Source organism: Osmerus eperlanus, chromosome 9 (genome assembly GCF_963692335.1).
Source record: "Osmerus eperlanus chromosome 9, fOsmEpe2.1, whole genome shotgun sequence".
NCBI classification, from domain to species: Eukaryota; Metazoa; Chordata; class Actinopteri; order Osmeriformes; family Osmeridae; genus Osmerus; species Osmerus eperlanus.
Genome location: NC_085026.1, coordinates 9,550,497 through 9,563,504, shown reverse-complemented (window position 1 = coordinate 9,563,504; position 13,008 = coordinate 9,550,497). Strand labels below are relative to the sequence as shown.

At 47.1% G+C, this 13,008-nt stretch overlaps 3 protein-coding genes across 3 annotated transcripts; 1 reads left to right on the top strand and 2 right to left on the bottom strand.

The window, feature by feature from the left end:
* Positions 1–1,197: 1,197 nt before the first annotated feature.
* Positions 1,198–2,879, top strand: odf3l2a (outer dense fiber of sperm tails 3-like 2a). Its single transcript, XM_062469542.1, has 4 exons — positions 1,198–1,381; positions 1,775–1,888; positions 2,027–2,168; positions 2,428–2,879. Exons 1-4 carry the CDS (start codon positions 1,198–1,200, stop codon positions 2,771–2,773), a joined length of 786 nt encoding a protein of 261 aa, XP_062325526.1. The 3' UTR covers positions 2,774–2,879.
* On the bottom strand, positions 2,844–7,465 carry ebi3 (Epstein-Barr virus induced 3). Its single transcript, XM_062470347.1, has 6 exons — positions 7,267–7,465; positions 4,562–4,783; positions 4,300–4,417; positions 3,907–4,172; positions 3,597–3,766; positions 2,844–3,168 (listed from the first exon to the last, which is right to left on the bottom strand). Exons 1-6 carry the CDS (start codon positions 7,358–7,360, stop codon positions 3,010–3,012), a joined length of 1,029 nt encoding a protein of 342 aa, XP_062326331.1. The 5' UTR covers positions 7,361–7,465; the 3' UTR covers positions 2,844–3,009.
* Positions 7,466–7,688: 223 nt separating this feature from the next.
* On the bottom strand, positions 7,689–11,761 carry LOC134026233 (rab GTPase-activating protein 1-like). Its single transcript, XM_062468764.1, has 9 exons — positions 11,492–11,761; positions 11,019–11,318; positions 10,603–10,677; positions 9,954–10,064; positions 9,637–9,741; positions 9,462–9,545; positions 9,148–9,219; positions 8,617–8,868; positions 7,689–8,268 (listed from the first exon to the last, which is right to left on the bottom strand). The coding sequence occupies exons 2-9, from the start codon at positions 11,127–11,129 to the stop codon at positions 8,056–8,058; spliced, it is 1,023 nt and encodes a 340-aa protein (XP_062324748.1). The 5' UTR covers positions 11,130–11,318; positions 11,492–11,761; the 3' UTR covers positions 7,689–8,055.
* Between the last annotated feature and the right edge of the window lie 1,247 nt (positions 11,762–13,008).

Sequence of the window (13,008 nt, the reverse complement as noted above, 5' to 3'; positions counted from 1 at the left end):
AAATCTACCTAACGGGTGGTTTTAACATCGCTGTAATCCCTCTTTCCGGAGGATGACCGGGTTTTAGAACACTCTGTCTTACCTGGTGTTGAGGTAACGTGAGTCTGTGTGACCCTGTGTGTTTGCGGACACCACCTGTGTAGTCTGTCCTGCGTTGATGACTTGTTAGGGTCCAGTTACTCAGCCTCTCCGGGCCGCTGCTTGTTAATATTTAAGTAGTGTTTGCTGCTCACAGCTTTGCTTGCAGGCTTTAGTTACCTCTGTATCTAGAGGTAGAAGGACTAGAGTGGCCCTCACTCTTTGCTGGGTGGTGTCCTGCTGGGCATACTGGGTGCTGCGCGAGAGATGAAGTCACCTATGCTGTTATCTGGCTGCCTTAATGGAGGAAATACAGGTCCAGTGAAATCTGTCACACCTGTCCTGACTTCAAAGTCGCATAGCCTCTCTTTACTTTCCAGTCAAGCTGAAGGAACAGTCTGAAAACCCTAGCTCCTGCCTCCAAACACACACAGGAACATGAGACGCGTATTCTGCATGAAAATCTGAAAACCTGATCGTGAGAGGTCAGATGCAGATTTGGGCGTAGCCTGAGGGGTGGGGGGGGGGTGAGTTGTGGGAGAGAGAGAGAGGGAAAGAGAGATATGTTAGATAGAGTTTCTCTACCTTGTGGACATGTATAATTAATCTTCCCTGAAGAAACAAGTGCAATACTCAAGTACAGGATGTATCTGGTCTGACCAAAGAGAGAGAGAGAGAAAGAAGTAGAAGAAAGGAAGAAAAAAAAGGACAAAAAAAAAGAAGAAGAGAGACGGGTTATGGGGGAAGTGGTGCACAGACGTCCAATCATCGCTGGAAGAGAGAGAGGTCAGTCAAAGTCACCTGTTAAATAGGATGGACACCTGATTGAACTTGACTCATTAGTCATGGTGCATCCACATTGGCACTCCTCAGAGAGAGCCAAACAAAAGACTGTCACAGTTCAGGGTGTCAACGGTTCAAAATTCAATGGTTGATTATGGAATAAGCAAGTAGATGTATTTGTTCATAGACAAGAGAACTAGAGAATATTTGTCGTCTGATCTACTGTAAACAGACCAGTTGTTTGCTTCTGTTAGGATTCATACAGTACATTTGACAGACTACTTGTACATAAGATACTACTGCAGGGCACGCAATGCTGTAGCTTAATTTCTTTACATGACTTGTTACATTCATTATGTCATCGCCTTTGTCATCGTTGTTCTCATCATCCTCAACTCTGCGTTGCTAGGGCCAGGTCCTGGTCGCTATGCTCTCCCTCCGATGGTTGGCTACATCAACCATGACCTCACCAAGCCCAGTAGTCCCGCCTACTCCTTCCACAGTCGCATGAGCAGCACCAGTGAGTCAGGCCTTTGGGCAGCGTCCAGCGCTTGTGTGTGTCTGCGTGTGTGTGTGTGTGTGTATGTGCTACTTACACCTGACTGACCCCCTCAGATCTGGGTCTGGTCGATTTTCACATATGTCTGTTGTTAGCTACAGGTCCGGGTTAAAGGTACAGTACATATGATTATGCTCACCACGTTGTCCCATAGGAATAAACATCCAGTAAAACAGATCAAAAACCATCAATTCGACTGTTTATCCCTTTTTCCAAACAATAACAGGAAAGTCCCACAAAGCCCCGACACCGCCTGAGATCAAACCAAAACCAAAGACATTGAGACAAGCCTGACTTAGTGTCAGTGGACCAGGCTGATGTGCTTTCCTGTTGTGTGTGTCCTGTGTTCTGCAGTGGTGTCTGTCGACTCCAGCCCAGGACCACGGTACCACATCGATTCCAAGATGACACGCTTCGGACGGGTGGGAACCCCTTCCTACTCTATGCTGGGCAGGAACAAACGTGCTAGTATGTTACTGCCCATGTCACTTCTGTCATTCATGGCTCAGATCTCGAACCTGCACCGTGTGTCAAACAGTGACGTGGCCCCTCTTCCCCTTTGTGTGGCCCCACCACCACTTCTGTGTCTCCTCCCCCCTCCCTCAGACAAGCTGTTCCAGACCCCTGGACCGGGAGCCTATAGCCCAGAGAAAGCCCCGCCTCTAAATGGACAGCGCAGACCGCCCTCTTACACTATTGGCTCCCGCACGCGCTACCGAGCAGTGGACTTTGTGCCTGCCCCCAACAGGTACGATGATGGAAATATTTGTTTCTTAAAGACAGAAATGCCCGCTTCTTTTCCAATCCCCCCTGTCCGCTGCTTTGGATTAAATCGTCTGTTACCTGAAAACATGACTACATGGTGTTACATCGACTGCATGCCATTCCTTTGACGGGCTCACCAGAGGATGAACAAATGAACAAAATAACAGGTTAACGAATGGCCCATGCATGACTGCAGGATGCTAACAGCGGCTAACAGCGGCCCATGTTCTCTGTCCTCCCAGGTACACGTTGCCTCACCTGCTGGGCTCCCAGGTGCCCCACAAGGCTTCCAGTGCCAGCTACAGCATGTCCAGCCGTCGGAATGTCGGGGCCCCCTCGGAGGACCTGGCCATGACCCCCGGACCGGGCCACTACAATAGCACCGACCCCAGCGTCTACCTCCAGCGCCAGCCCTCCTTCTCCATGCAGAGCCGGACCCCCAGGCCCAGCGATGCCGCGTCCATCCCTGGCCCTGGTACACACAGCCCAGAGAAGGTCCTGGCACACCTCCCCAGGCCTCCCTCCTTCACCCTGGGAATACGGCACTCTGAGTTTGTCACTCCTCTGGTGGTGCACGTGTCTGACTGAGACCGAGTCTCTCTCTCTTGGTCTCTCGCTCTTTGTCTCTCTCCCACACACACAAGAGCATGGTCGCAGACATTGGTCCATTTTGTGTTTATTTGTACATAAAACTGAAAAATAATAAAGGGAGTAATACATTTTGTGTGTTTTTTTTTGTGTGTGTACATCCTGGGAATGCAACAGACAGAACCCGTTCGACGTTACAAGCCGTCAAACATTCAAGATGTCTAGCGACGGTGCAGTCATCTCCTCTTGCGTGTTGGTATGGTCACGTTGACAAGTGTGCTCCAGTCACTGCAGAAGCCAAGGTCCAGCAGATCGATGGCACACACCTGGACCAGGTAGGTGGAGCCGGGCACCAGCCCTCCTAGAAGCACACTGTTGGTCTCGTATGGCCCCAGCTGAGGAGAAGACACACACACTGCTCTGATATCCAGCGTCAGGAGTTACACAGTCAGCTAACACAGGTAGAGGATTTATTGGTATAGATATTACACTTTTCTTTTTACCGTATAGGACTTGTACAGTAAAATATTATAAAGTTTACTCTATAGGACCGTGTAGACCGCTGGGAAACAAGGTGAGCAGGACTAAGAATTCCAATGTAACTGTGTACTTGTTACAACTGATAAAACAAACTTTGAAATGATTCCGTTTCTGCCAAATTGTCATTTTTGTGTCTTAAGTCTTCTCCACTCCCTTGTGTGTGCGGTAATTGCTGTCTAGATTGTATTGATGCTGTATTATGGTGTGTGCAGCATGTATGTTTAAGTGGTTACCTCAGTATTATGGTGAGTGGAGCATGCTGTCTGGGTGAGTGGGTACTCACGGGGGGAGTCTGTGTGGTGCCTCGTCTCCCACTCTCATACTGGTATTTCACTTTGTACTTGAGGGGGAAGATGGAGAAGAAGGGCCAGGAGGGGGGAGGAGCCCACTCCACGAGGCACCTCCTGGAAGACTTTGGAAGCACACGGACGTTCACTGGAGGGTCGGGCTTTACTGCACACACAGAGGCACACATACACACACAAACACACACACATTCATGCATACACACGCACACATATCATCATGGAATGCTCTGCTGAAGGGTCAATAGTTCTTCATTCTAACAGAAGCATGAGTGATGTCATCATTACTTATGTCTTCCATGGTGCGGCTCAGTAGCTGAGTGGATCTGCCCAGAGGGTTGACAGCTGTGATGTTGATCTGGTACAAGGTGTATTGATCCATATTCTCCAGCACACAGAACCACTCCTGCCCAGGGGGAAGGGATACCTGTCCAGAGGGCGGAGCCACAGCCCCCGGGGGCGGAGCCACAGGCTTCAGGGGCGCGTCCTCTGTGTTCAGGAGAGGCTGTCCAGAACTATGGTGGATGTGGCACTGTTGGGTCTCACCTTTCCCTCTGACACACACATATGCACACACACACGCATACACACACACACACATGCACACACATATTAGAATATCGTTTGAGCTGAATTAAATGCTGCAGTGAAGTGAGGAGGATTCAGGTACAACCAGCTCACCGGTAGGAGAGGATGAAGTGTGTATGTAGGATGTCGCGCGCATGCCCCTCCCAGGAGCAGATTGCTTGCAAGGGGTAGCGGGGGGACCAGCATTGCACCTTAGGCCTAGAGGGGGGGTCTGCCACAGTAAGGAGCACACAGTCACACACTAAACACACCTTCAGATGTGCAAAAGAAGCACACTGACTTCTACTTTTTCCTTCTTTTACACACCCACACACAGCAGACACACACACGCGCAGGGCCAGTGTTCTGTACTCACACCCGGGGCGAAGCAACAGTGATCTCAGCAGGAGTCCAGCTGAGTCGTAGCAGCTGTAGAGGCCCTGGTCCTCCACGCTGGTCCTGAGGAGGGTCAGATTGGCCCCGCGCTGGAACACTGATCCATTCAGCCTCCACTCCACCCTCACCGCTGCCCCCTCCTCCACCCCGGCCGCCCCATCACAGCCCATCGACAGGGAGGATCCCACAGCCACATACACATCTGAGGAGACCGTCGAAGAAGAGTTTTTATCTGATCAGGTCAAATGAAGCAAATTGAGCGAATCAAACGATTTGGAGCGTCTGACAGGTTGTCGCAGATCCACATCGTTAGATTGTGATGTTACCTACAGAATCAAGGTTACAATACTTCTCTCCGTGTCCTGAATAAAGAGCTGAGAAACATATCTTCTTGAACAACCTAATATGACGTTCCATGCTGGCAGTGCCAATGCTGTAACAGGCACAATCACTGTACAGCATACTTAATAATAATAAGACTTTATTCATATAGCACATTTCATACAAGAAATCTTAAAAAACTATATTATCAGTAATAAAAGTAATAAAACCCTTCTGAACAAAGGCCGCAGTCTTTGCGGTAATCCAGAACAATCTCAGACCTTTTGCAGAGCAGTCCAGAACTTTTGTTGCTGAAGCCTTTTGATCCAAATCCAAATCACACAATCTCAGGCCTTTTGCAGAGCAGTCCAGAACCTACAGTTAGGTCCATAAATATTTGGACATTGACACAATTTTCATCATTTTGGCTCTGTATACCACCACAATGGATTTGAAATGAAACAATCAAGATGTGCTTTAAGTGCAGACTTTCAGCTTTAATTTCAGGGTATTTACATCCAAATCAGGTGAACGGTGTAGGAATTACAACACATTTTATATGTGGCCACCCCCTTTTTAAGGGACCAAAAATAATTGGACAAACTAACATAATCATAAATCTAATTGTCACTTTTAATACTTGGTTGCAAATCCTTTGCAGTCAATGACAGCCTGAAGTCTGGAACCCATAGACATCACCAGACGCTGGGTTTCGTCCCTGGTGATGCTCTGCCAGGCCTCTACTGCAACTGTCTTCAGTTCCTGCTTGTTCTTGGGGCATTTTCCCTTCAGTTTTGTCTTTAGCAAGTGAAATGCATGCTCAATTGGATTTAGGTCAGGTGATTGACTTGGCCATTGCAGAACATTCCACTTCTTTGCCTTAAAAAACTCTTTGGTTGCTTTCGCAGTATGCTTCGGGTCATTGTCCATCTGCACTGTGAAGCGCCGTCCTATGAGTTCTGAAGCATTTGGCTGAATCTGAGCAGATAATATTGCCAGAAACACTTCAGAATTCATCCTACTGCTTTTGTCAGCAGTCACATCATCGATAAATACAAGGGAACCAGTTCCATTGGCAGCCATACATGCCCACGCCATAACACTACCTCCACCATGCTTCACTGATGAGGTGGTATGCTTTGGATCATGAGCAGTTCCTTCCCTTCTCCATACTCTTCTCTTCCCATCATTCTGGTACAAGTTGATCTTGGTCTCATCTGTCCATAGGATGTTGTTCCAGAACTGTACAGGCTCTTTTAGATGTTTTTTGGCAAACTCTAATCTGGTCTTCCTGTTTTTGAGACTCACCAATGGTTTACATCTTGTGGTGAACCCTCTGTATTTACTCTGGTGAAGTCTTCTCTTAATTGTTGACTTTGACACAGATACGCCTACCTCCTGGAGAGTGTTCTTGATCTGGCCAACTGTTGTGAAGGGGTTTTTCTTCACCAGGGAAAGAATTCTTCTGTCATCCACCACAGTTGTTTTCCGTGGTCTTCCGGGTCTTTTGGTGTTGCTGAGCTCACCAGTGCGTTCTTTCTTTTTAAGAATGTACCAAACAGTTGATTTGGCCACACCTAATGTTTTTGCTATCTCTCTGATAGGTTTGTTTTGATTTTACAGCCTAACGATGGCTTGCTTCACTGATGGTGACAGCTCTTTGGACTTCATATTGAGAGTTGACAGCAACAGATTCCAAACACAAATACCATACTTGAAATGAACTCTAGACCTTTTATCTGCTCCTTGTCAATGAAATAACGAACTCCCATGAAGGAATAACATACACCTGGCCATGGAACAGCTGAGCAGCCAATTGTCCAATTACTTTTGGTCCCTTAAAAAGGGGGGGGGGGGCACATATCAAATGTGTTGTAATTCCTACACCATTCACCTGATTTGGATGTAAATACCCTGAAATTAAAGCTGAAAGTCTGCACTTAAAGCATATCTTGATTGTTTCATTTCAAATCCATTGTGGTGGTATACAGAGCCAAAATGATGAAAATTGTGTCAATGTCCAATTTATGGACCTAACTGTATTTTGCTCAAGCCTTTTGATTACTTGACTCTCTTTCTCTCTAACAAACATCCAAACGTCTTAACAAGAAGCAAATGCAATAAAAAGACATGCATTCTGTTCCCACATCGTTCTTATCTCCTGTCCTGTACTTATCACACCAGCACACCAGCCACAGTGTCACGCTCTGTTTCTAAGTTCACACACTGATTTTAACATACGTACATATCCCACCAGATTTGACTCCTTGAAAGCCAGATCTCGACCCATCACAACAATCTGGGTGAAAAGCCGAGGACGAAGCATCTAAGGTGCTCCGCAGGAGCAGGCGGAGTCAGACTCACCTTCCACCTCTCTGATTGGATGGACTCCACAGAGAGCCCCGCTGAGGAGCAGCAGCATGGCCAGCCGGCCGCCCTGAACCCTGGAGCAAGACATGGATCTGGAGTCGAGAGTCTCCACAGAGAGGAGTGGCGAGCCGGACAGACACACTGGTTAACTTGGAAGGATGGTCTCTCAGTCTCTCTTTTCTTATCTCCGGATGGTTTGGAAAGTCTCCATGGGAAGTTCTAAGTTCACACACTAGTTTCGTTATGTCATCATGTTAATCCTTGCTGATGGGAAAAAAAATGTCATAGTGAAAGTAGAACACATGCTCATGGGAATATCCGTTTGAAGAACATCCCACCATTTGAAAACAACAGCCTGATAGTAAATGTTTATCATGACAAAATAAGGGGGTTTATGCCACACAAATTTAGGTTGGGTGATTTTAACCTATTTATTTACATCAAGTAAATATACTATATAGTACATACTGTACATACATTTTTCCTTCACTTATAGATGTTTTTTACTGTGCAAACATTGGGTGCATTACTTTTGTCTTAACAAACATAATGTTATTGACAGAGGAAACCATAGTAGCTCAGTTCAAAGTACCTGGCTACGTGTGCCTTCATTGCAGGCAACCCAACGTGAGACTGCCCCCTAGTGCACACAAAAGGTTTTGTAAATCAAACCACAGGACATACACTGGTCACAACTAACAAAAAACCCTTAAAAATCCATGGGCTGTCGGCAACCCTGTGGGTCTCAAGGCGTTAACAGTGTTCCACAATCAGAGGTTAGGGTTAGTGTAACGATCTCCTGGTGCTCCTGGAGCTCCAGGCAGACAGGGGGCCTCTGTTGAGAGTCTTTTCCAGGGAAAGGTCTCCGTCCCAGGGTACGCTGCCTCCCTGCAGCCCCCCGCCAGCTGTCCTCAGGGTAGTGAGAGTCTTATTGAACCAGTTTTTCTTAGATGCCTGGAGGTCACTGGTGAGGACTCCTCTCTGATGCTCCAGCTCCTGCAGGACAAAGGGAGTTAGAGAGACACCGTGGAAACTTCGAGACTGAAACTTCCAGGCAGACACTTCCAGATTGAAATTTCCACACTGAAACTTGCAGACAAAAATGTCTAGACTTTAACTTCTAGAAAGTGGTTTCTATCCACGACAGAAAATACGTTTGAGTCAAGGGGAGTGCAAAACACACTGGTTTAAAAGTAATTGAGGAGAGTTTGGCTCAGAGTCAATACTTGTCAGACTTATATATAGGTTTCATTGCTGTGGGTTAGTTGCATCCAGTGCACCCTACGCATTTAGCAGTATCATAGTGATTAAGGTTCTGGTGTGTTGAGCTACAAGATAACTGACCTGGATCCTGCAAGTGGCCTCCACCATCTGTAGCTTGGTCTGGACCAGCTCCTTCTCCAGCTCTTGAACCTGGGCTCTGAGAGACTCCTTCTCCTTGTCCAGCCTCTTGCCTGAGTATGTGTGCTGGTCTGGTGGCACAGTACCAGAGGTAGGTAGGGTAAGTGTGTCTGTGGAACCGGTGCCGTCTGATGATGTGGGTCTGATGTCTGTGTTGAGGAGCTGGGTACAACAAGAACAAGCCTGCACAGCACTCTGGGGGTAGAGAAGGAGCGGGGTGGGGTGGGGTGCGGGTGGGAGTGGGGGTAAAGGGAGACACAGAGAGAGATGGAGAAAGAGAGAAAGAAAGAATGAGACAGGCGGGTAGATGACGGGAAAGGGTATTTATGAATTGACATAGAGATGGTTATACATACTGTCTGTCAGTTTCCTACGATTTCAATATCCCCTATTCCAAATGTCCTAATAATAATACAGGTGTGGTATTTTGCCAATGTTAAATATCATTAAGAGTAGTATGGTTAGTGGCCTTACCTTCAGGGCATCCAGCTCAACTCTCTCAGCACACTGCTGTTTCTCCAGCTGGCTGGTCAGCCGAGAACAGATCTGGAAGTAGAAAATGTGTCTTTAAATAAATCAGCAGGAAACTGTGATTACCTTTTCTTATGACAAACATTGATCACTGTGTCTGATAGCTGAGATGTGTTTATTTTGCATTGTGCCCGTTCCTTGACTCTGCAAGGTCTCCTTGACCAATGAAATCCTTGTAAAACTGCACTTTGAATAACAGTGTCTGTCTAGTGAAAAGAATGTTTAAAGGAATAGCATTTGTTTTACATTTCATGTACCTGTTTGTAGTCTGTGATGATGCCTGATGACCTCATGACCTCCAGCTGTGCTTTCTCCAGCTCCCTCTGGAACACCTCTTTCAGCTGGCAACAATAAAAGTAGGATCTGACTTTGCTGGCAGCCAGGAGATGACCCTTGACCTTGAACATTACCAGCCATTGCTTAGTGTCTTACCATGGCAGCTTCCTCCTCCTTCGCTCTCTTCTCTCCCTGTGTCTCCTGCAGAAGCTTTCTGCTTTTAAACAGCTCTTTAGCGATCTCATCCACTTGGTCCTCTGTCTGTCAACAAAGTACCTTGAGGTTAGGAGTCACGCCTAGGAATTTGGGGAAGGGTTCAGGGTCAAAGGTCAGGGAAGGGACAAGAGGGCTTGGGGACAGGGTTCATGAATGGGTAGAGTTGGGGTAGGTGGTGCAGGACTAGGACACAAGAGGGTAAGGTAGGGGCGAATCTCGGGGTCAGGGGTCGGGGTCAGTTACTGAAGGACTTTTACCTGGTCCAGAGCGTTCCTCAGGGAGATCTTACTGGTTACAAGTCTGTGAGCAAGACTGTCGTTCTCCTGCTCCAGACGTAGACTGGCCTGCTGCAGCTCATGGTTCTCCCTCTGCAGAACAAAACACTCAGTCAGGGTAAAACAAGAATGTGTTCAAACCTACGTACGGAACTTGTGACCTTGCAATCTTCAGTCATTGCTGCATACACCCGTCCGATCTCAACATAACCTGTCAGTCACATTCTACCTCAACACTCAGTCAGACTTCACTGTACCTCAAGAGAATGTAACTACATAGATCCCAGAATACAGAAGGATTAGAACACACAGAATGTAAACAACAAGTCATGCTTTCATGAAACATGGTGTGCAGAACACTAAGAACAAGTAGAGCAAAATGCAATCAGTCCGGTTGGGAGGATGAGAACAGGAGAGGTAGGTAAGAGTAAGAGCAGAGAGGGTGAGGCAGATATATCCTGGGGCAAAGAGAATGGAGGTTTTGGTTGTATGATGATGGATGGTGTGTGTGTGTGTGGGGGGGGGTGATAGTGGGTGTGATCCAAACTGGTATCTGGTGAATGGGATGGGTGGGGTTGGTGTGGGGCAGGGGGTGCTGGTGGGAACATGGGAGCATGTGTGTGTATCTTACAAGGTATCTGTCTATGGGATCCTCCTTCTGTGGCCAGTGCTGGCTGGCTCTCAACTTGGCTTTCTTCACCGGAGCCTGCAGAGGAGAGGAACAGACAGCTTACATCAACAGCTGCCAAGTATGACTTCCACTCAGAGATAAGAGTTATCACAAACACAGATGGTGGGAGATAGATGGAGGGACATAAGTACAACACTGATCCAATGGATCATCGTTGCCAAGATGGAGACAAATAAAGAGTTCTCGAAAGCTCAGATGAGTAACAATCTCAGCTCTGGAGAAGATCTTGTAGTCACTTCAATGAGAAAAGGTTGCGATTGTGTTATGGTCGTGTTCCGGGCGTGTTACATAATGGTCTTTTAATGATCGTGCGCATGGTGTGTTATGTTGTGGTTGTGTTCAAGGTGTGATCCTACTGTCTGTTTGGGTTTAGATTTGGCCACCAGGCAGGCCAGGATCTCCTCCTCGGACATCTGGTCGACAATGTGAGCGTCGTATGCCACAGCGATGGACACCTCCTCCATCATCCTGACCAGCCTTTCACAGCCCTGCCCACAGGTGGGTAAACACACACACAGGAGCACTGACACACACAGACGCACACACACACACACACCCACACACACAATAACACTGACACACACTCAGGAGCACTGGCAGTCACAGAAGAACACGGACACACACACAAACACAGGAACACTGACACACACTAACAACTAAACAGGCAGAATTGCAGTCACACAGACAGGTAAGCAGACAGTCAGACAGACAGACAGACAGAAAGATTAGCTGCGGTACAGCATTTCAGATGTAAACCATGTTTCAGATCTAATGAAGCTACCGCAGGTCCGACAGCCACGGAGGAGATTCTCAGGTAGGAGGTTCTCACCTCTGCTGAGATCACAGATGACCAGGAACGTTTCAGGCAGTGAGTTGATGTTCAGGGAGCTGCGGGTCGGTGCAGTCGACGGATACGAGGGTAAAGTCCAGCAGACACAGCTGAGATGACTCCACTGTGAGAGAGAGCAGGTCCAAAGGTGTACTCAGACAGGTGAAAAACACAGAGACGCTCCCACAGGCAGGTAGAACTCCCCACGATGCACACACTCACACAGCTCGACTTGCTAGGTGAACACACACTCGCAGCACACACGGTCAGGTAGAGTAGACGATGAATGGGCAACGACTGGTTTGACAGGTGCATATGAGATCTGTGGGACTGTGTTTAAGTGACAGACACTTGGGCACGCCCCCTTCTAGTCCTTTCTACTCTGTCTGTTTTCTATCTCTCCCAGTCCACGCCTCTACACCCTGAAACCCTATCACTGTGCATAAAACCCCTGAAAAAGTCCAAGGTGTGTGTGAGTGGTCTTGTTTAACTAAGGATAGTAATCTAAGAACAACTGGACCTCATGGGGACATTTTCTTGGCCCCCACAACTTCAAGTTGTAATTCTAGGGTTGTTCAGGGTCTTCAGGGCAAGAATTAGTAGCTATCACTAGGATAGCTAAAGAAACCTGTGTGTGTGTGTATGTATGGGTGCATCTGCTGCATGTGAACATTTGACAACTGTGTACAAAGAGAAACTTATACGGGTGATCTCACATGTTGCAATTATCTCACACCTCACCTTGGCATTTCATTTGACTTATTTCCCATCACTACACTCTCTTCAGCTTTCCTCTCTACCATATCCCACTTTTCTCTGGTCCATCTGAGACCATCCATGTTGGAGGGCTTCTTTGTTAACAGTGCATCTAGAGAGAGAGCCCCCCCCCCCCCCCCTTTGTGTAAGGTGGGCTGGTCGTAATGTTTGGTATCTGGGATATTCCCCCCAGGGTGTTGGTGTGATAGTCTCTCCTCACAGCTATTGTCTCTGGAAGTAGCCGTTCTGCAGGAGGGAGAACTGGTCCAGCAGGTATTGACAGTAATAACAAGAACATGGTGAATAACACACAGGGCACAGTCTGATCTTATTTCTACTCACTTTCTCTTTCAGTTTTAACCTCCTAGTCATCCCTTATTTCGTTTCAGTGGTGCTGTAAGAAATGCTGGGCCTTGGTAGTCTGTGGCGTCTTCGACTCTGTGTGTTGTTCTGTCAAACAAGTTCAACCTCCCAGCTACATGTGGGCCTAAATCTGTCTGAGTCATGTCACCGCCACTGTATCCTCCCTTCCCTTAGTGAAGAAAGACACAGGGGTTTCCAGGCAGGTACAAACATTTATTTATCTTCAAAAAGGAACATTCTGTGAAATATGTGGACATTTCTTTTGTAATTTGTACTATCTCAGAATATCTCAAATGTATTTTAATACAGAACAACCTCTGAAAATACTTATCTGGAAATAAAAGATTAAAAAAGAGAAAAACATCATACACATCCACGTTCCTTGAAGTGATTCTAGA